Below are 20,623 nucleotides of genomic sequence, written 5' to 3'. Positions count from 1 at the left end.
TTAAAGCAAGTCATCACATGACCAGACCCAGATTTACAGTTGTTGTCACCATGGTCATTAAGCAAATCACATGGTCGTTAAGTAAATCTGGCTTACCTAATAGACTTTGCTTGTTGGAAGCTCATTGAGAAGGTTGCAAATCCCCATCATGGCTGCAGGACACTGCAAGCAGCCTAAATGGAAGCCAGTTGCCAAGCACCCAAATTACGATCATATGACGGCAGCAGTGGTGCAGTCGTTGTAACTCTGAGTCTTTGGGTCATAACTCACTTTTTCTGAGGCTTTTGTAACTTCAAACCATCATAAAATGAATGGTGGTTAAATTGAAGACTACCTGTAATTGCAAAGTTAATACAAATAAGGGAGAATATGTGTAGTTCAGGGTTGAAATGTGGGATCCTTGGTGTTCTCTGCCTTGGTTGTTTTCGTGCTGACGTTTCATTAACCAAACTAGGTGATGCAACCCATATATCCAGTATGTAGAAGTTGTGAGAACTTGATACACTATTTCGGTATGCTGTTGTAACTGGAAATTTAAAGTCGCAATATACATGATTCTCAATGAGGTGCCTTCCAGAAGTGTTGGGTTTAAATTTTGTTCCCAATCAAGTGGCATGAAGGTTGTCATAAAGCAATTCTTTTACAGTGTAACCCAGGGGTGGGTTCTACTTACCTTTACTACCAATTCGCATCGTGCCCGCGCACGATTCTGCAGGCACAGATCACCTATGATGACGTCCGGGTCAGTGGGCGGAGCCTCCCACCGGTTTTTACTACAGGTTCTTGTGAACCCGTCCAAACTGGGGGCAGCCCACCACTGGTGTAACCTCTCTTAACATTGGTTTCTTTTGATTTTAGATTTTTTTTTTGGGGGGGGGTATCCTTACAATTTAGCATTACCTCCAGTATCAAGAATTCTCATTCTGGACAAGTTATAAGTTCTACTGTCCTCTACTCAGAACTCAGCTGATGAATTCAGAGAAGTTATTTCTCAACTGTAGCACATTCTTTCATGAGGGTCATGCTATGCTACCTGTTAGGACAGAGGTCTTCACACTTGCCAGCTTCAAGACTTGTGGTCCTTAACTTCCAGAATTCTCCAGTCAGCTATGCTGTCTGGAGAATTCTGGGAGTTGAAGTCCACGAGTCTTAAAGCTGGCAAGTGTGAAGACCTCTGTGTTAGGACTTTTTAAGATGTTTAAAAAATTGTTTTGTCTAAAACACGATATATAGTTTGTAGCATGATGCTAAACAAGACTGCTTTTTAACAACATTTAATATGCCTTGGTAATTTCTCAGATTGATGTTCTCTTATCAGTATGTCCAAGTTTTACACTAAATCTCCCTCATCTTTATCTTTAATTCTGAAAACCAGGATGCTTAACTTCTGCCAAATAAATTCTGAGGTTAATAATTCTTCATTTCCCAAGAATATACAAATATGTATTAGTTAAAATTGAAGATGTTCTGTTTTATGTTGTTTGTTTCTGTATCTCAAAAACTGTCTGCTGAGATTTCAGCCTTACACCAGATTTAGAAGAATCTGACTTGGAAAAACTGGATTCAGATCAACTTCTTCTTGATTATCTGTTCTTTCTCATTCTTTCCAGATGTTTAAACTGCTGCAAAATTCTGTTACATTTGTTTCCTCTTTAAAACCTGATTTCTCCTTCCTATATTAGATCCTCTGCCTATTATGATACCACTGGGATTTTATAAACTTTTGGCTTTCCTGGTTCTCCCTCAAAACCTCCAGTTGTCAATAAATCAAGCTAAAATTTGCAGCTTTTTTCTATTACCTCCTCTCCTCTTACCTTTCTGACTATGCTTCTGACTATGATTTCTGATATTTCTTCAACTGAACTTCCTGACCTACAGTAATGCCATCATCTTTGACAAGAGAGGGACACGTAAATGGGGGAAAAGGGTCAAATTTCTCTTGGGGGGAGATTTCCCCCCCTCCATTCCTATAGACTTTATATATATTCTCTTATTTTTCCACAATCTTCTTTTTGTGGGGGGGGTGGATTTGAGTAGTAGTTTGCTGTCAATTTATACAATAGTCCAGTCCAGGATACTATTATAGCAGAATGTTACAGAGAAACTGATACCAGCTGGGATTGTGCAAAATGAAGTTAGTTTGGCCTCTACAGCAGTCATTTCTGTGGGTCAGAGCAAATGCAGGATAAACAGAAATAAAATTGGCAAGAGGAAATAATTTTTTTCCCCATCCTCAGTAGTTTCAGGAAAAGGATGAGTGAGGGGAGTGACAGAGAAAAAGTAACTTCCACTTCTTCCAAATAACTACTTACCCCATCCATATATTTTGACATGCAGATATGTAATTAACAATAAATAAGAAATTGATGCTTGGTGAAGTTGGGCTGCAGAAGCATCTTCACAATGATTTAGGAAGTGATTCTTCTGAATTTGCACATCTAAACGTAACAAAGGGGAGTGTAATCCCCCAAAATTAAACAGCTAAAATCTAACTTTTGCCAATTGCTTTTTACAAAAATATCTTTCATGTATTGTTGAAAGTTACTGTCATTGAATCCCCAATAGGATCACAAACTTTATTATACATACCTAGCAGGCAAGTCAGGGTAGGTTTTTTGTTTTGTTTTGTCCCTTTACATAACTTGTGACAAGTTGATGTGTCTGGGCAAAATGCCATCAAACAAAATCATCAAATGGTTTTCTTACCAGTTTTTGGCTGATTTGAGAGACATAGGATGGTATAGGATAGGAATGGAATGGAATGGAATGGAATGGAATGGAATGGAATTCTTTATTGGCCAAGTGTGATTGGACCAGTCGTGGGTTTCAAATTATTTTACTACCAGTTCTGTGGGCATGGCATGGCTTGGTGGGCATGGCAGGGGAAGGATACTGTAATATCTCCATTCTGTCCCCAATCCAGGGAAAGGTTACTGCAAAATTCCCATTTCCTCCCGATCAGCTGGGACTTGGGAGGCAGAGAATAGATGGGGGCGGGGCCAGTCAGAATTTTTACTACCAAACTACTCAAAATTTCTGCTACCAGTTCTCCAGAACTGGTCAGAACCTGCTGAGACCCACCTTTGGATTGGACACACATAGAATTTATCTTTGGTGCATATTCTCTCATGTACATAAAAAGACAAGATACATTCATCAAGAATCATAAGGTACAACACTTAATGAGGTTACTAATAAGCTATCAAATCGTACTAGGAAACAAATAAAAACAATATAAATTGAAGGATACAAGAAATATGGTTATAGTAATAAGTGGTAAGAGATAGATACTAGTAAGGAAGAGAAGAATAATAGTAATACAGTCTTAGTAAATTATTTGACAGTGTTGTGGGAATTAGTTGTTAAGCAGAGTGATGGCATTCGGGAAAAAACTGTCCTTGTGTCTAGTTGTTCTGGTGTGCAGTGCCCTATAGCGTCGTTTTGAGGGTAGAAGTTGAAACAATTTGTGTCCAGGATGCAAGGGGTCTGTAGATATTTTCACAGCCCTCTTTTTGACTCGTGCAGTATACAGGTCCTCAAAGGAAGGCAGGTTGGTAGCAATTGTTTTTTCTGCAGTTCTAATTATCCTCTGAAGTCTGTCTCTGTCTTGTTTGGTTGCAGAGGCAAGCCAGACGGCTTCATTGTTTCATTACTATTAATTAAAGTACAAATAATTAGCAACATTAAGAAAATACTTAGGTATTTTTAGGTACTGAAAGATTATGTCCGAGGAAGAATAGGATCTAGATGTTAAGTCAGAAGGCGGCTAAGAATTGCCCTGATTTCCTGAAGACATGAATAAAATCAAAGTCAGCCTTGAATTCTTGGTTCTAAAGAAGGAGAGCAGTGGTGAATGAGCAGTGCTTATTCATCAGGAAGAAATCCACATCTAATATTGTTCATAAGCTACACCCATGCCTCTTATTTCCATAGCCATCTCCTTTGTCTACTGGAAGACTAGCCACATTGAACCTCTGCATCAGATAACAGCGAAGGCTCTTGGCAATATTAACCAGCGGGCTTAAGGAAAATACTAGTTTTATAATTCAGCCAAATTTTATTACTTTTCTGAAAGACACAATAGCAAGGCCAAGTAGGATTCTTTCCTTAAATAATGTTGCTATCAGCAGTGTTTACAAGGTGCAGACAAAGGGACATTCATGTGTGCATGCATAGCTGTTTCAGGGCTCTTGCAGACAGCCTGTGTTAAGCTGACACTGAACAGTCCCCATCACTTTAGAATTCAGGAATTTTGAAGTATTGGGAAAGGACTTTTTTTTTCCCCCTTGCAAAAAATAGTTCCTGGAGTTGGGGTGAGAGGGTGGTGAGGAATGGATAATCTTTTCTGCCTATGTATCACTGAAATGCAATTGATATACTGGTATATATCAGAACAGCAACAAAGATGATTATGGGATTGGAGGCTAAAACATATGAAGAATGGTACCAGGAATTGGGTATACTTAGTTTAATGAAAAGAAGGACTAAGAGTGACATGATGGCAGCCATGTTCCAATATCTCAGGGGGTTGCCACAAGGAAGGGGGGGGGTCAACCTATTCTCCAAAGCACCTGAAGGCAGGATAAGAAGCAATGGGTAGAAACTAATCAAGAAGAGAAGCAACCTAGAACTAAGGAGAAATTTCCTCACAGTAAAAATAATAAACTAGTGCAGGGGTCTCCAACCTTGGCCACTTTAAGCCTGGAGGACTTCAACTCCCAGAATTCCCCAGCCAGCAAAACTGAGGTCCTCCAGGCTTAAAGTGGCCAAGGTTTGAGACCCCTGAACTAGTGGAACAGCTTGTCTTCAGAAGATGTGGGTGCTGCATACTGGAGGTTTTCAAGAAGAGATTAGACAGCAATTTGTCCAGAATGGTATATAAGGTCTCTTGTCTGAACAGGGGGTTGGACTAGAAGATCTCCAAGGTCCCTTCCAACTCAGTTATTTTGTTATTCTGATGTAGCCTTGAACTCCGCTATATAAAAGCAAATGTACAAAGTAGCTCTGTTGAAGATAGGTTGATTAGTCTTGGTGAGATTGGTTGCTATTTCAGTTAATTTCAGAACAGTTTAGTGCCTAAAGGAAGATTTTTCTTTTAAGGCAATGTGTTGACATTCAGCAGCTGAATAAATCTAAGTCCATATGATCCTGAATAATTCACTTACACATCTTTGGTTAAGAATCAGGCATCCTGCTACTGGGTGTGAAAGGAGTGATAATGTAACACAATTGAAATTCTCTCAGCCTGCTTCACTGTGCTTTTATGATAAAGTCCTTTTCTCATTGTCTCTCCACAATTCTCACTTGTCAAGTGCTGCCTCCTGGACTGTCATTACAGAAGCTAGTCTGGTTTTGAAGTTTCAGATAGTAAATGCTAATAGATATAAGTTGCAGTTTCAAGTGTGCAAAATTGGAATGCCGGTCTTCATAATGTCATAATTAAAAGACAGTATTGGCTGATATAATTGTATTATACAATTGAAATATAAGACCTGCTCTAAATTGGGGTGGGGAGGGGTTAGAATCCTTTACCTATAGCAGTGATAGCTAACCTTTTTGCTGTCGTGTGCCAAAAGCGGGGGGAGAGCGGGGAGATCGTGCATGTGCGTGCCCACACCCATAATTCAGTGCCCACCGTGCTCCGCCCTCCCGCGCATATGTGCGTGCTCCCTCCGCTTTTGACACATGATGGCACAGTGGGCCCATTTTTCACTCTCCCCAGGCTCCAGAGGCTTTCTAGGAGCCTGGGGAGGGCAAAAACGGCCTTCCTCAACCCCCCTAGAGACCCTCTGGAGGCCAGAAACAGCCCATTTCCTGACTTCAGGTGGGCCCAGAAGGCCCGAAAATCAGCTGGCCGGTGGGCACATGTGTGCTGGGCTAGGGCAATGCTCATGTGCCCTCAGATATGGCTCCACGTGCCGCCTGTGGCACCCATGCCATAGGTTCGCCATCACAGACCTATAGGATGTGTGCAATCCTTGAATCCATTTTTGCAACTTGCAGTGTCTTATTCAACTGAGTACTGTTGCTGACTTCCCACCATTTTGTTTGGCCAGTTAGTCATCACTATCATCTAATGAGTAGGGTTCTTTATGCCATCTCTCAGGCCTGCATCTATTCCTCTTGGGTGTCTGCCTATTCCCATGTCTCTTCCAGCAGGTGAGAAGAGCAAGAGAAAGATAAGAGTATTCACCATAATTTCTTCCCTTTGGACAGTATTATGGACTTGAATTCAGTAGGAGATTTGGTAAAAAAACAGAAAACTAAGATATCTTTCTTTAGATCAGTGATATTAAAAATAACAATTGTTGAATAATTGAGTTTGGGGTAGCTACTCTTCAAGAATGCTTAAGTTAAGGATTGTTTTATTCATATTCACTTTTTACTATATTAGAAAAGTAATTTCATTCACTTTCTTGCTCCATAGAAAATATGAATATGGATATATAACATCTAGTATGTCTCTCCTTAAGATTAGAAGAGTATTTATACTCCCAAACTATGCAAATTTCTTCTTCCATCTTTCTAAAATTGGCTGCTTTTTAAAAATCTCCTTTTTATTCTTTGTGATATTCTTCATTTGCAGTGTTTTGGTGTACATTTAAATAAAAATGTAATTTATAAAAACAAGATGGGAGACAATTAGGAAGATAGTTTAAAAATATTATTTTGGACATGCCCAGAGGGGAAAGGACATTCAATAGCCAGTGATGACAGCAGTGAGAAGGAGACTTATTGAGGCCATTTTTCAAATAGCTTTAGTGTATTTGTTGCAGTATATCTGTTGCAAGTAAATATTTTGTACATACCAGTAGTTATCACTTAAGTATGCAAGACAGCTGAACTATATCTTGTACCTGTGAATTTAATTGTACTTCTCATCTTCCCTTCAGTTGGCGGAATAAATAGTCTTTTCTTTCCTCTTATTCTCATTAAAATAATAGACTTGAAAATCTATATGAAGTAATTAAATTTTTGGCAACTCTATTGACACAATTAAATGGTAAAGTTTAAATCTTTTGTCTATGCCCCATTTACTCCAGCAGTTTCTTTCTTTCTTTCTTTCTTTTTTTTGAGAATAAAATAAAATAATTTATCTATTTATTAAACTTGTATGCTGCCCATATTGCCATAGGTGACTCTTAAATGAAAGAGTTACATTAAAATATAATATTGTCAGTATATAAAAGTACATTAAGTTAACTATTATCTACTACCAATTCTTCTCCAAAATAGTATGTTATGAACAGTTCTTAATAGAATATGAGTATGAACAATTATTTTAATAGCCTTGAACAATACACCCAGCATATTTTAATACTTTCATTTAGTACAAACAGGATATTCGTATAGTGCTATAGTTCTGAACCTCTTTATGTATTGATATTACTAAATTGAAAACTCTGTACATTGTTATATTAATTTCTTCAATTATTCCTAAAAATATTAATTCGGAAACGTCAATCTAGCATAAGAAACACTCATCGCCCCCCCCAATCTGATTTTCTAGATCCAACCTAATAGTTTGTAGCCTTTCATATGTGATAATCTTTCAAAATATTGTGCCTGTTAGGCCTCAAATGAATTATTTATGCCCTAGAATTAATATTTAATATTTCCTAAGAAATGTTTGGCATGGCAAATCTAACAAAATCAGCTTATCAAGAGTCTCTCTTGAAAATGAGATAGACGGCAAATAAATTTAATAAATAAATAAACATAATATGTTGCTAGTTACTTTAAAACATGGTAAATCAGTAGCAGAGCCTTGCCTTTGTGGCATTTGACATTGAAATTCAATTTTCATTACTTTCGTCATGACAGGATTGAGGAAAAGACAATTCGAAAGAAAACTTACAGACAATTTAGTGTGTTAATGGAAAACTTGAAGCAGAGATGGAGCAGGATCATCTGTAATCCAGGGAAACTTTTTACCCTCAGTTTCTGGCAATAAAGGGACATTACACAGAGTTTTTCAGTGGAGGTTGTGTATTTAGTTTATACATTTAGTTAAACATGATAGTTTTTCCACATCTGCTTGTAAAAACATCAAGCTAGTGGCTACTTTGAGGTAAAAAAGCTTTACCTTTCTTGCCACCCAATGAGAGCATGTCCCTTCAGCACTGCAGCATCAGTTACACACTGCTCTCAGATTCTTCTAACACATGGGTGTCAAACTCAAGGCCCGGGGGCTGGATCCGGGCCGCAGGGTGCTTAGATCTGGCCCGCATGGCTGCCCTGGAAACAGCGAAGGACCGGCCCATGGTGCCTCTGCCAACGAAAATGGAGCTCGGGAGGGCTGTATGCAGCCCTCCCAAGCTCCACTTTCACTGGCAGAGGGTTTCCGAGCTCAGGAGCCTGTTTTCTCTGGCAGAGCGCTCGGGCTACCACAGGCGCCCCCGACACAAGTGATGTCAAGCTGGCCACGCCCACCCCAGCCCCCCAAGGTCAAAACACAACCCAGATGCGGCCCTCAATAAAATTAAGTTTGACACCCCTGTTCTAACACAAGCACAGACGTCGAAGTAAAAGAAAGAAGAGGTATTTCCTCTTTTCCTCAGAGGAGGAGAAAACCCACAACCAAAATAGATGATGGCAGGTTATCATAGAGAAGAAAACTGCTGCATAGGAAGCAGGGTGGATTTGATTTAAATCGAGTTGATTTAAATCACAATTTAAATCATGATTTAAATCACTAGTAAAAAGGCTTGATTTAAATCAACTCGATTTAAATCATAATTTTTAAAGAGCAACTGTCATCTCTGCCACTCCTTTGACCCACTGTTGACTCACCGATAGTCCCATTGTTGCAGAATATACAGCCTCATGCTACATAACTAAGCTCCATTTCATGCTGAATAAACTAAATTATTTATGTATCTTAAATAGAAAACTCTTACGATAGATTTTTACCCCAAAAGTTTTTTATTAAAATAAATTCAATAAAAATCAAAAAAATCCGATTTAAATCAAAAAAATCCGATTTTTTGATTTTTTTAAAAAAATCATTGATTTTTATCCACCCTGATAGGAAGGTACATAGGTACTCTTTGATTGACAGACTGTAAGCAAGAGAGGATATGGTTCACCTACTGCACTCATGATAATAATGTAAAACAAAGCATATGGTTTTTCTTTGGAAACTTTCTGGGCAATAAAGCTTAGACTAAAAGGCATAGTGAAAATATTTTTCCATCATGATACAATAGAGGCAGTTCTGTCTGATTGGATAATGATGATTGGATAATGCTGGGTTCTTACAAGAAGCTGTAATGTGCACCATTTATTTGAGATACTTCCGTAAAGGGTTCATACTCATATTCCTATTAAAATATCACATGCCCATTAAAACATTCTACATTCATTCTACAGATACAGAATTGTCTGTGTTAAGCTCAGTAATCAATTGTTGATCATCAAATTACTTACCAACCATATCAAATTAATAGCTATTACTTTCTCCTTCTTTAGTGTATTTGACTATGATATGGATATGTATTTTAAGTACAGCATTGCTCTACAGAAGTGTTCCTAACCTTGGCCATCTCAGAATTCTTTTCAATGGTCAGGCTAGCTGTGGAATTCTGGGAGTGGAAGTTCACACATCTGGAAATGGCCAAGGTTGGCAATACTGCCTTATAAAAGTCAAGAAGATTTTTTTAAAAAATATGCAATTTACATTATTCAATAACAAGATGTCCATTGAAACCAAAAAACAACTTTTCTCTCATATTGATAATACTTTTTAAATTAGGCCAACTGCATCATCTTCTCCATCTGCCACATTCATGAACCAAATATGTACTAATCTTTCCTCATCACTGCAATCTTAATTTTAGCTACAGTTTTCTTTAGGCCTCTTAGATTCTATATTATTCTAGATTCTTAGATTCTATATTATTCTAGATTCAGCTTTTAACTTGCTTTCTATCATGTCTCTGTCTTAAAATAATTTTCTTCTTGTTCTCGGGCAATTTACTTGAACACTAAATATTTGAACATTTTAAACAAGTATAGGCAGAAACAGCTCCACTTCTATGTTAATATTTAATTTTTAGTTTAATTTAATTTAAACTGGTTCTTAAATGACAACCCAGTAAGTTAGACTGATTACAAATTGTTAAAAGTGTGCAAATAAATAGCAAATATTCTGTTCAAAGATAATCTGCTGGTAGTCTGCTTTATATTCCAGATCTGTATATGAACATGGAAATCAAAAGAACTTGAGGTATATCATACCACAAGCTGCTATTTTCAATAAAATAATTATCCTATTAGTTTAGAGGATTCTTGACAAAGTTTTCGAGACATTAATAGATTTGTCAGAATTACTTCTCATCCTGTTACATCATCATATTTTTTCGCAAAAGCTTAGAACATTACAGTAACCAATTTTATATTAATGCTGTTTGACCTCCTTCTGTAGCTATATTTTTAAAATAGTTTCTCACAGCTTATTTTGGAAGTGTACAGTGTCTAATTTTTGGCATCACAGTAACAAATCTAAATGTTCCAGAAAACAGGGAAAGAAAGAAAACCTCTCAACAAAGATGAATAGTGAAAAAAGTTCATTGCTGTGCCAAAGCATTAATAGCTTCTTCTTAATCGCCATTAGTCTTCCTTATCAGAAACCAAGAAACATTCATTTATCCAGGGGGTTTTTTCCTCTTTATTCTTGGGAGAGGAAACAAATTATTAGTCAACATAGGCCTGCTTTGGCATTGTTAATTTGGAAGCAACACTTTATCATATACGTTATATTGTATATTTTATATATACACAATATATAAATTATACATGCACACATATGCGTACATAAACTGAATGTTGTCTTTCAACATTACATAGGTTACATTTTAAGATCAAATTACTCTTCTCTAGTAACGCTATGCCTCGTGTATTTATGCAAAGTTGTAAAATAGTAAAGATTGTTAAAAGATTAAGCATATTTCACTTAAAGCAATTATTTTTAAATTCCTCATTTTATCTTTTTTTACTAAATGCCACTCTAATTAGCTCTGCCTTGTTCCATAATCAGACAAAAACAATTCCCAGGAAAAATCTCATTTTAACTGCTGCCTTCAGATGGAGACGTTTCCAACTAGCCTCTATGAGCACATCCAGCTGTGAAGTGGCAACTTGCACTATCAGTCTAATGTCACTGAATTATGTCCAGAAGGCCTTTACAAAACATCCCTGCATTTCATCCTTCAGCACCAAGTTTTCTTCAGCTTTGCTTCTTTACGCTGGGAAAATGGAAATTCAACTTGGTTCTTTAAAGTGAGACTTTACATTAGGTTTTGGGTGGGCTTTATTGATAGTATTGATGGTAAGAGCTGTGGTGGCACAGTGATTAGAATGCAGTATTACAGGCTAACTCTGCCAACTGCCAGGGGTTCAATCCTTACTCTCTCGAGGTTGACTCAGCCTTCCATCCTTCCAGGGCCGGTGAAATGAGGACCCAGAATGTTGGAGGCAGTATGCAGACTCTGTAAAACCTCTTAAGAGAGAGCTGAAGAGCATTATGAAGCAGTATATAAGTGCTATTGTTATTGCTATCTGCAGTACTAGAAAATGCATCAGAGACTTAAAAAATAACCTACTGATCAAGAATAAATGCAATGAACTTGTATGTGACTAATATCAGATTATAGGTTGCTTTCACAATCCTTCACAATTTAATAAAGGAAAAATACTTATTTTCAGAAGGGAAGAATTCAGTTATGACAGAAAGGCTTTGTTACTTATTTAGACCCATATCAGAAGGTGCCAAGCAATTAAATATCAAGCCAAAATGTTTCTCTACTCCAAATTATTTGTATGGTTAATTTATACCTAAGTGCTCATATTACTCTGAATAGGCGCTCACTTTTACATTTTTACTTTCTATTTTCTTTTTCTACTATATCTTAGTGTATATACTTTTTTTTTTTTTGCTTTGTTATTTTTTACTAGTTCTGGTATTTTAAGTCACTATTTAAATCAATGGATTCCAATAATTGGCTAAGTTAAAGGGACATAAAATAAAAATAATAGTTTCATTTCCCAGTACATTAAAATACAAGAGTCACGGATTGTATTAATTGCCTTTTATAATAGGGTTGGTTCTAGTTAGTGCTTGCAAGGGGTTCATCAATAATCTGCAGGATTATAAAGGAGAAGTCAGTTACAAACCAGTTTCTTTCTTTTGTGAAAAAAGCTATTTGGCTGTGTTCATAAAACCACCAGGAGTTAGGGTTAAACTGGGAGACTTTATCTTTCAATGAAAACCGATCCTCATCAATTCAAGATTAGTTTGTGTTTATTTTAGCTTTCCAGCTGTAATTACTTCCATAACCTAGACTGAATAACACATTAACATTATATATGAAATGTGAAGTATACAGATACATAAGTGGAGAAAAGTTTAAGAAAACTGCAAACCCTCAGAGCTGAATAAATGTAAATCTATTTTCTCAGCCTCCTACCCCATCTTCATGCTGTCAAATTTCTACCTCTGTCGTTTTTCTGGAAAGGAAAGGGAGCAGATGGGCTAGAGACAAAGAAGGGGAACAGAAAACCAATAAATTTTCCATTCCAAGAACTCTCATTCTGGCTTTATAAAAAGTTATTTTGTGAAAGGGCTTTAGATTCTTGCGTTGCTTATCCATTCTCAATATTTTAACTTTCTTTAGCATGTCACTTAAATTTAGTAACTCATCCAAGTTTTGTCTGAGAAACAAAAACATCCTGGTTCGTTATGATGAAGTGTGATAATAAGGGAGTAACTATTAGATTCAAATTTGTAACAAAATTAATAGTTTCTAATAAATTTGTAAAATGTACTTGAGAACCACTAATTATCTGCTTCCTTGTTTTCCTCCCTAACCCCACCATTATCTTAATAACAATCTGAGGACGCAAACAGGTATTTGTTCTTCCTCTGAGTTTAAGAGTTTCATGTCTTTAGCATGCATCTCCTAATCAGTCCACTTGAACATACTAAGTCATACTGCAAGATCATTCAACCAATTAGAGAAAATGGAAGGTGGTCTTGAAAGGGTGGAAAGTCCTCATCTATCTAATATGACAATCGCTGAGAATTCTGAGAGCTGAAGTCTACACATCTGAAAGTTGTTCAGCGGTCTGACTTTATGATGTATATGTCATTAATGATGATGATGATGTTATCCATTCAGTCTTTTCCAACTCTTGGCGATTCTATGGGCCAGGTGTCTCCACGTCTTCTGATCTTACACTAGTTCTTTGAGTTGTTCTATGCTTTGGCTGGTGTCAGCTTTGATGGTGTCTAGCCACCGTGTTCCTTGGTGGCCTGGTTTTCTTTTACCACTAATTCTTCCAAGTATAATTGCTTTTTCCAGTGAATTCTTCTACATGACATGGCCAAAATATTATCAGCCATCTGTTTTAATTTTTATGTTCACATATGCAATGTACATATGTGAGAATAATTTGGGCTTTCCTCTCTGGAAAGAGCATAATGTGGGCATTTTAGTGTCCCTCATTTCTTTCCCACAGAATTTAGTAATCAGCCAGATGCCCAACCAAGAAATAGTAGTACAAGATTGTTAACTGTAGCTAGTAACTGGATCTAAGTAAATAGGAATAGTTCCATGGAGTGAAATAAGATAAGACAAACAGGATAACCGAATAAAGTTCTACAAAGTAATTTTCCTTATTCTTTTGCTTTTCTTAGTAACTGTGTGTGCTTATGTTATATTGTATTTTATGAGTACATATAATTTTTCCAACTATAAAGTCAAGACAATGCAATGTTGTCTGAAATATCTCATATAAAAGCCTCACAATAATATTTCAATTAAATACAAAGCCCTTAAAAGTTAAATAAATAAAAATTGGCTCCATTGATCCTCTGTCAGAAAATAATCAGTTCTATTTTAGGAATATTGGTATAACTTATTCATTTTTAAAACTTACTTTTATAAATCCTGGAGGTTTTCTTCTATGACGATACCTGTCTATTACAGCAATATATCATATTTTGTAGCTAGGACTATACATTCAAATGTATGTGTCCTTGAAAAAACATATTTCTCTCCTTACACTGTCTTTTCCAGGCAAGACTGGGAAATTAGAATGGGCCAATTATGGTGTGTTAACTATAATGTTTGTCCTGAAATTTCAGTCAGTTGCTATCTTCACTTTTTGAACAATTCAGTCAGTCCATAATTGCAGCTGTTATTTCTTAAATTATACCTAAATTATCCCCTGCTTTCACATTTTTGATTGTCGTCATCCAGATAGTACCCTATCCATGGGCTTACTCAAACTTGATGATTGCCAGATACAGACAATAAAATCATTTGCTGTAGATAAGAATTCATATTTATTTTAATAACAATGATATTTATCTGAAATAAACCCATCAAATATTCAGGCACTATGTTTAAAATGTTATCTTTAAGAAGCTATTGTAACAAATTGCCTCCAGTGCTTTGTCAGCAGAAAATAGTTTTGAATTTTAGAATTTCAGAACATTGAGAAGATATATTTATTTGGCTCTTACATTACATTGATAATTTAATCTAATACTGATTTCATTTCACAAGACTCTTGTGCCAATATGTCAAAATCTACTTACCCTAAATCAGGGGTCAGCAACCCACGGCTCTGGAGCCGCATGTGGCTCTTCCATCCCTCTGCTGCGGCTCTCTGTCGCCGGTTCACTCCACAATTGATAGGGCTTTCAGTTAGGACAGGTAGAGGAAAAAAGACGCCGTGCTAGGAGGAGACTATGGTGGGGGAACTGGACTTCCGGTCGGCTCCAGAATTGAACGGGGGGAGCTTCCAGTTAGGACTTTTGTGGCTCTTTGAGTGTTTAAGGTTGCCGACCCCTGCCCTAAATAATAATGAGGGCCTTTCGCAATCTGGCATTTTATGAAAAACTGTTATTTTCTTAATTTTCCAATAGTGATTTGTCATTATATGAAAACTATTTTTCCCTCTGTTGTGTGCTGGAATATGCCTATATCTACTTCTTCTAATTTTTCAGTATTTATCTTTAATTTACAATCATCCACTTAATTTTCCTCTTTGAGTACAACTCCATTTTTGTCTGACATGTTTAGATCCATACTCCTTATTTGCATTCTCTATAAATCACTTGATCACTCAGATGACAAAATGGTGTCTGCATACAAAAATACACACATTTTCAAATCCCCAGCCCACACATTCGTGTCATCAAGAAAAGGTTAATATGTATTAATCTCAACTGAGCTTCTGTGGAACTCTTGGGTTCCAGGAGAGGTCGCTGAGGGTTCTGCAAGAGATAATGGTAAAAAGAATAATAAACATTGTTTTTGAACTTTGCTCACTGTGGAATGCTAGCTATAGATAACCACTTTTCTGTAAAGATCCTCTGAAACCTAAAAAATATTTGAAATGTTCTGCCAGGATAGAGGAGTTAAATGCTACATTAATCTTTAAATATATCAAATTCCTAAGGAGCACTACACATCTTTGCCTTACTCACAGTTCAATTTAGAACTGTCCGCTGAAGTTTCCATTTATTCTTGTGCTTGCTTAACTACAGGTAGTCCTTGACTTACCACAGTTCATTTAGTGACTGTTCAAAGTTATAACGCCACTGGAATAAGTGACTGATGATTGTTTTTCACACTTATGACCATTGCAGCACCCCCATGGTCACATGATCAAAATTCAGATGCTTCACAACTGACGTATGCCAGTTGCATTGTCTTGGGGTCATGTGATCCCCTTTTGTGAATCTCTGACAAGCAAAGTCAATGGGGAAGCCACTTATCAACCGTGTCCCTAACTTAACGACTACAGTGATTCACTTAACAATTGTGGCAAGAAAAGTCATAAAATAGGACAAAACATACTTAATAAATGTATCAATTAGCAACAGAAATTTTGGGCTCAATTGTGGTCTTATGTGGAGGACTATCTGTACCAATATATATTCATTTTCCGGAATTCACCAACTAATCTTCAACCTGATATTTGCCCGGAACATTCTGTTCAAGTCTATTATCTCTAAATCAGCACATGTATTAATGGTGGCTCAGTGGCTAAGACACTGAGCTTGTCAATCAGAAAGGTCGGCAATTCGGCGGTTCGAATCTCTAGTACAAGTCTCCTGCGTGAGCAGGGATTTGGACTAGATGACCTCCAAGGTCCCTTCCAACTCTGTTACTGTCTCATTCTTCATTTTATTCCTTTCTCAGCAATTTGTTGAAGAGTAACAAATTGCATTAAAGAAATAAACTTTCAAGATCTACAGCTCACTTCACCAGATATATGAAGTGGCTGAATCGATATGAGATTTAAATTGGTGTAAAGCAGGAGAATAGAATGGAAAGGAAAACAAAGTGATTCTTCAAAGCAGGATATAAATACCCTATCAATTAACCGTTGTAATGTGTTTTTTAAAAATGTATTTGTTGAGATGGCCTGGAACCATTTGATATATGTGTGTGTTTCTTCCGCTTAATTTTGCTGGTAAAGTTTCTTTGTTCCAAAATAGCTATTTTGAATTCTGAAATAATTGATACCCTGGGAGCTGAAATACTTGTTTTGAATCCTGATGTGAAATGTGTATCCATTAATTCTTTTTACACAATCTGGTCCATTAACTATTTTAGCCAATTGCCACAACTGCTGTTTTACCAAAAGCATGTTCATGCTATTCTATGCAAAGTAGGATCGCTGATTTATAGACTACCTTGAAACCCAACATTCTGTTGTCAGCATCCCACCAAATAGGAGGTATATAAACTATACTACTATTCAGGATAAAGTGGTGTATGTGAGAGGAAAGTTCTCCTCTCTTATTAACTGTAATGGACTACAGCAGATTTCTGGGTAGGAGGGACCATATTCCAAGGAGTGGGGTGAGTCAAGAGGCAGCAAAGGATTGTGGGAACAGGAGGAGATTCAGCATAGCCATTCTCTAGAACAGGGATGTCAAACTCGCGTCGTCACTGCAGCATCACATGACATTGTGACTTTTTCCCCCTTGCTAAATCGGGCGTAGGCGTGGTCAGCGTGTGATGCATCCAGCCCGCAGGCCGTGAGTTTAATCTCCCAGGATATAGCCATTAGGTGAGGTCAGTATAGGTTTAATCTGACAAGATTCTGTCTATACGGTATATTCAAATAAAGAACTGAACTTTGACTAGATTGCGTCAAATCATTCTTTAGATAGGCCTGACACTTGGTAATGTAATGAACTTATTAATGTAATGAATATATATTATAGATTTAAAAGTGTAAATTAATGTTTTATGAAATTGACATTTCCTTTTATCTGTTTTGTAGACTCAGAATCGCATGAAATTGATGGCAGATAATTATGAAGATGATAATCTGAAATCATCTCATTTCAATCAAACTAATCATAAGCCCTCCCCAGACCAGGTAAGATTATAGTTGTTCCTTTTTTTTTTTTTTTTTTACTAATCTGTTACTACTGAAATATGCCCGTTTTTTAATTGTATCTAAGAGCAGGATCAGTTCTTCTGAAATAGAATCGAAGAACTGTTTGTTGCAGTTATATCATGATTTTCCTTTTCTTTTATAAAGTTGGAATTCTCACTAAGCAAATTATTAGATTTCATTGTTTCAGAACTCTTCTTGGGACTGTATTGGTGGACTGATTGTTCTTATAATAATAGAGTTTATCTTTATTATGATGTCTGACAAATTGTATGACTAAATAAATAGCTAAATTAATTAGCGTCTACTTCAAATAAAAGAAAATATAAAATTGTACTAGGTCATTCAGGTAATCAGAATGTAGTGTTACAGACATTATAACAAAATGTTACTAAATTCAAGGAAATTAAACTAATGATCTGATAAAAGTAATTGTAGATAAAGTAGATCAGAATTTTCAAGACACTTCACCAAATCTTATAATTATATGTGAGGACTATTTGAAACTGCCACTTCATTTGGAAATATATATGCTCAAATAAGATCTGTGATTTATTGCTTATTCTAAGGCAGAGATTGGCTGTCTTCCCCATGGCAAAATCTCAGTTTTTACACTAAATGATCATAGGCTCCTTACCTTACAAGTTTAGTAAAACTTGATGTAAAAGAAATTAATTTATAATTTCTGATGCATGGGCTAGCTTTCTATGTTGCTGACTAAACTAAAACATGATTTGGATGATATCAAATGGCTTAGCAAACACAATAGCTAATGCAAGAGAACTTTCTAACTGGAAAAACATTAGCAGTAATATAAGATGGCCAGCTTACTGAAAATATTAATACTGGCTCAAAGAAAACTAAGAACTCATGGATTTTTCCACTATAGTTCTCAATGGCCTGGGGAGATTAATGAGATTTTAGCCATTCTAGTTCATAAAATATGCTATAATGATATTTAGATTATCATGAATAAGTAAATTATCCAAACATACAATGATTCAGAACAGTAGAATAGAAAAGTATGCTAAAATAGTGCTCCCTTTCCTATTACATTATTCCTTTGAATGATTTAAATGCTAACCAGATCTTTATTTCATTCCCATGCTTCTCTGGTGGTTTTCCCCCTTGTCTTCTCTCAACCAATAGGATGAGGAGGAGGGTATTTGGGCATAGCCAATCAGATGCTCTTAGTTCAGCCATTTTGTTCAGAACGGTGAGAATTGGCTTTATTTACCAGTAGAAAAATATCCAATGGTCACTCTTGCATCTTGCTTCTGTGTGATTATGTGGTTTAAGTGTCTTTCCTTTCCCTTTTAAATGTGGTCTTTGCATGTAGAAGTTATTCCTACTTTTTGTTGTAGCTTTATTGTTTTGTAATTTATGTTAGCTTTGAATTGTTTTGTGAGAATACTCTCCCAAAGCATGCAATTGGATTTGCAGCAAAGCAATAGCATGATTCATGAAGGAACAAATGTTTCCATTATAATTTAACAGCACAATTTGAATATTGTTTCCCAATATTTATGTCTAGAAAACTTTTCTGACAAAGTTGTCTGTTCCATCTTTTATTATTAAATTACACATAAATAAAATTATTTTATTTCCACTGCTTATATTATAATTCATGAGCAAAATGAACTATGCTGTTGACATTGCTGTATGTAAAATTATGTAAAAGGTTCATTATAATAAAATTAGATTGGAAGATGAATAATGCACCAGATTCTGTGTACACATTTTAATTTACTAAATCTATATATTGTTATCCTTTTTCAGACACGCAAGTTTAAATTTTAGTAAGACAATCTGAGAATTAAATAAGTAATCCCCTTCGTACAGAAAATTGTTTAATTCAAGCTTCTTTGTGATTTCGTAGTGTTTGAAGTTGCTTTTTTGTCATGTCTCTATGTATGTTTAAATGGTTTGTAATAATAAGTGAACTATATTGTTGAAGAATGCTAATGAACAGGAAGAGATGAGGTAAGTTAATTAGTTCAGATACATTTTTATTGTAAAAAGTAAGTAGCAGGCAGGGTTTCATGAATAATGAGAAAAGTGCAGTTGAAGGAACATACGCACTTTTCTAAATCTAAATCATTGATTTTTATCCAGGTTGGTTGGTTGGTTGGTTGGTTGGTTGGTTGGTTGGTTGGTTGAAAAGTGGAGGTCCCAGGGTCAGATATATCAAAGAATAAGCAGGAAGATAACAAGAGGATTAAGCGATTAACCTCAAAGAGAAAATGAATAGAGGAAATTGAAAAATTAGAACATCACAAAGTCACAGATGTTGGAAAGATGACTAACTGGCAACAAACTGGAGAGGTGGAAATATATTGAAGTATATGAGAGGAACCTTAACTCCTTATCTGTTGTATCTTAGAAGAGCTGATATCTAGGTCTTATTGCTTCTTACAAGCAGCATAAAATCACATTATCACTATTTGTGGTTCCTTTTTTCTATTTAAGGCCTATAAGTATTAGTGCACTTCCAGTTTCACAAACATTTTAAGAAAAGGAAAAACTAGCACATAAAAAACATTTCATGCTGCCAGTAAGGGGAGAGGAGCAGAGAGTTAAAGAATCAACACTTGGGTGGCAGAGAAAAGTAGGCCGATAGGAGAGGAATTAAGTGTGGATAGCAAGAGAGGTTACTAGTGAAAAAATCCTATGTGAAGGTTACCACTGGAATGATAATTTATGAAAGATGTTCCATAAAGATAAATTCTTTCCTTGGTAATTTGAGTGGATGAGAAAATCAAACAAAATTGTCACCTTAGTGGTGATTATACTACTTGGGATGGTTGCCTTCTAGAGATTTATGAACTTGGAATGCCTATCAAAATCGTGGAATATAAAACTTGTACCAAGGGCCCGAATCTAATTAGAAGTCTGGGCCTCAGATTCTAGTCCTCCTTTAGACATGGAAGGCAACTGTGTGACTTTGGGCTAGTTACTTTCTCTGAACTTTCATCAACATTAGGCTGTAAGACAATCTAACCGATGAACAAAACACATCACATCATATACTGAGCGCTTTGTAGTAAGAACTAGAGGAAGCACAGTGAAAAAAACAAACATATCCTGCAACTATATGAGACCTATGCTAAGAACAATCCCATAAGATAAATTAATGAAGTTAATAAATTTCAATCCTTAGCACAGCTGAAATTCTTCTCTGCATTGAGATTTAAAACGT

At 36.2% G+C, this 20,623-nt stretch overlaps 1 protein-coding gene across 18 annotated transcripts in view; it reads left to right on the top strand.

The window, feature by feature from the left end:
* ERC1 (ELKS/RAB6-interacting/CAST family member 1) overlaps positions 1 to 20,623 on the top strand; it is a 149,452-nt gene that overhangs the window by 120,128 nt on the left and 8,701 nt on the right. For 10 of the 18 annotated variants that reach the window (XM_087873697.1, XM_087873695.1, XM_087873698.1 and 7 more), the window contains one exon: positions 17,308 to 17,406. In XM_087873697.1, the coding sequence (XP_087729823.1) occupies positions 17,308 to 17,406 (99 nt within the window). Of the gene's footprint in view, positions 1 to 17,307; positions 17,407 to 18,573; positions 18,641 to 20,623 lie in introns of all 18 variants that reach the window. The other 8 variants (XR_015728847.1, XR_015728846.1, XR_015728849.1 and 5 more) reach the window with 1 other exon arrangement.

This window comes from Pantherophis guttatus, chromosome 7 (assembly GCF_059756535.1).
Source record: "Pantherophis guttatus breed Tessera chromosome 7, ASM5975653v1, whole genome shotgun sequence".
Taxonomy (NCBI): domain Eukaryota; kingdom Metazoa; phylum Chordata; class Lepidosauria; order Squamata; family Colubridae; genus Pantherophis; species Pantherophis guttatus.
Note: the sequence above shows the minus strand (reverse complement) of the source record. Positions and strands in the feature narration are given on the sequence as shown.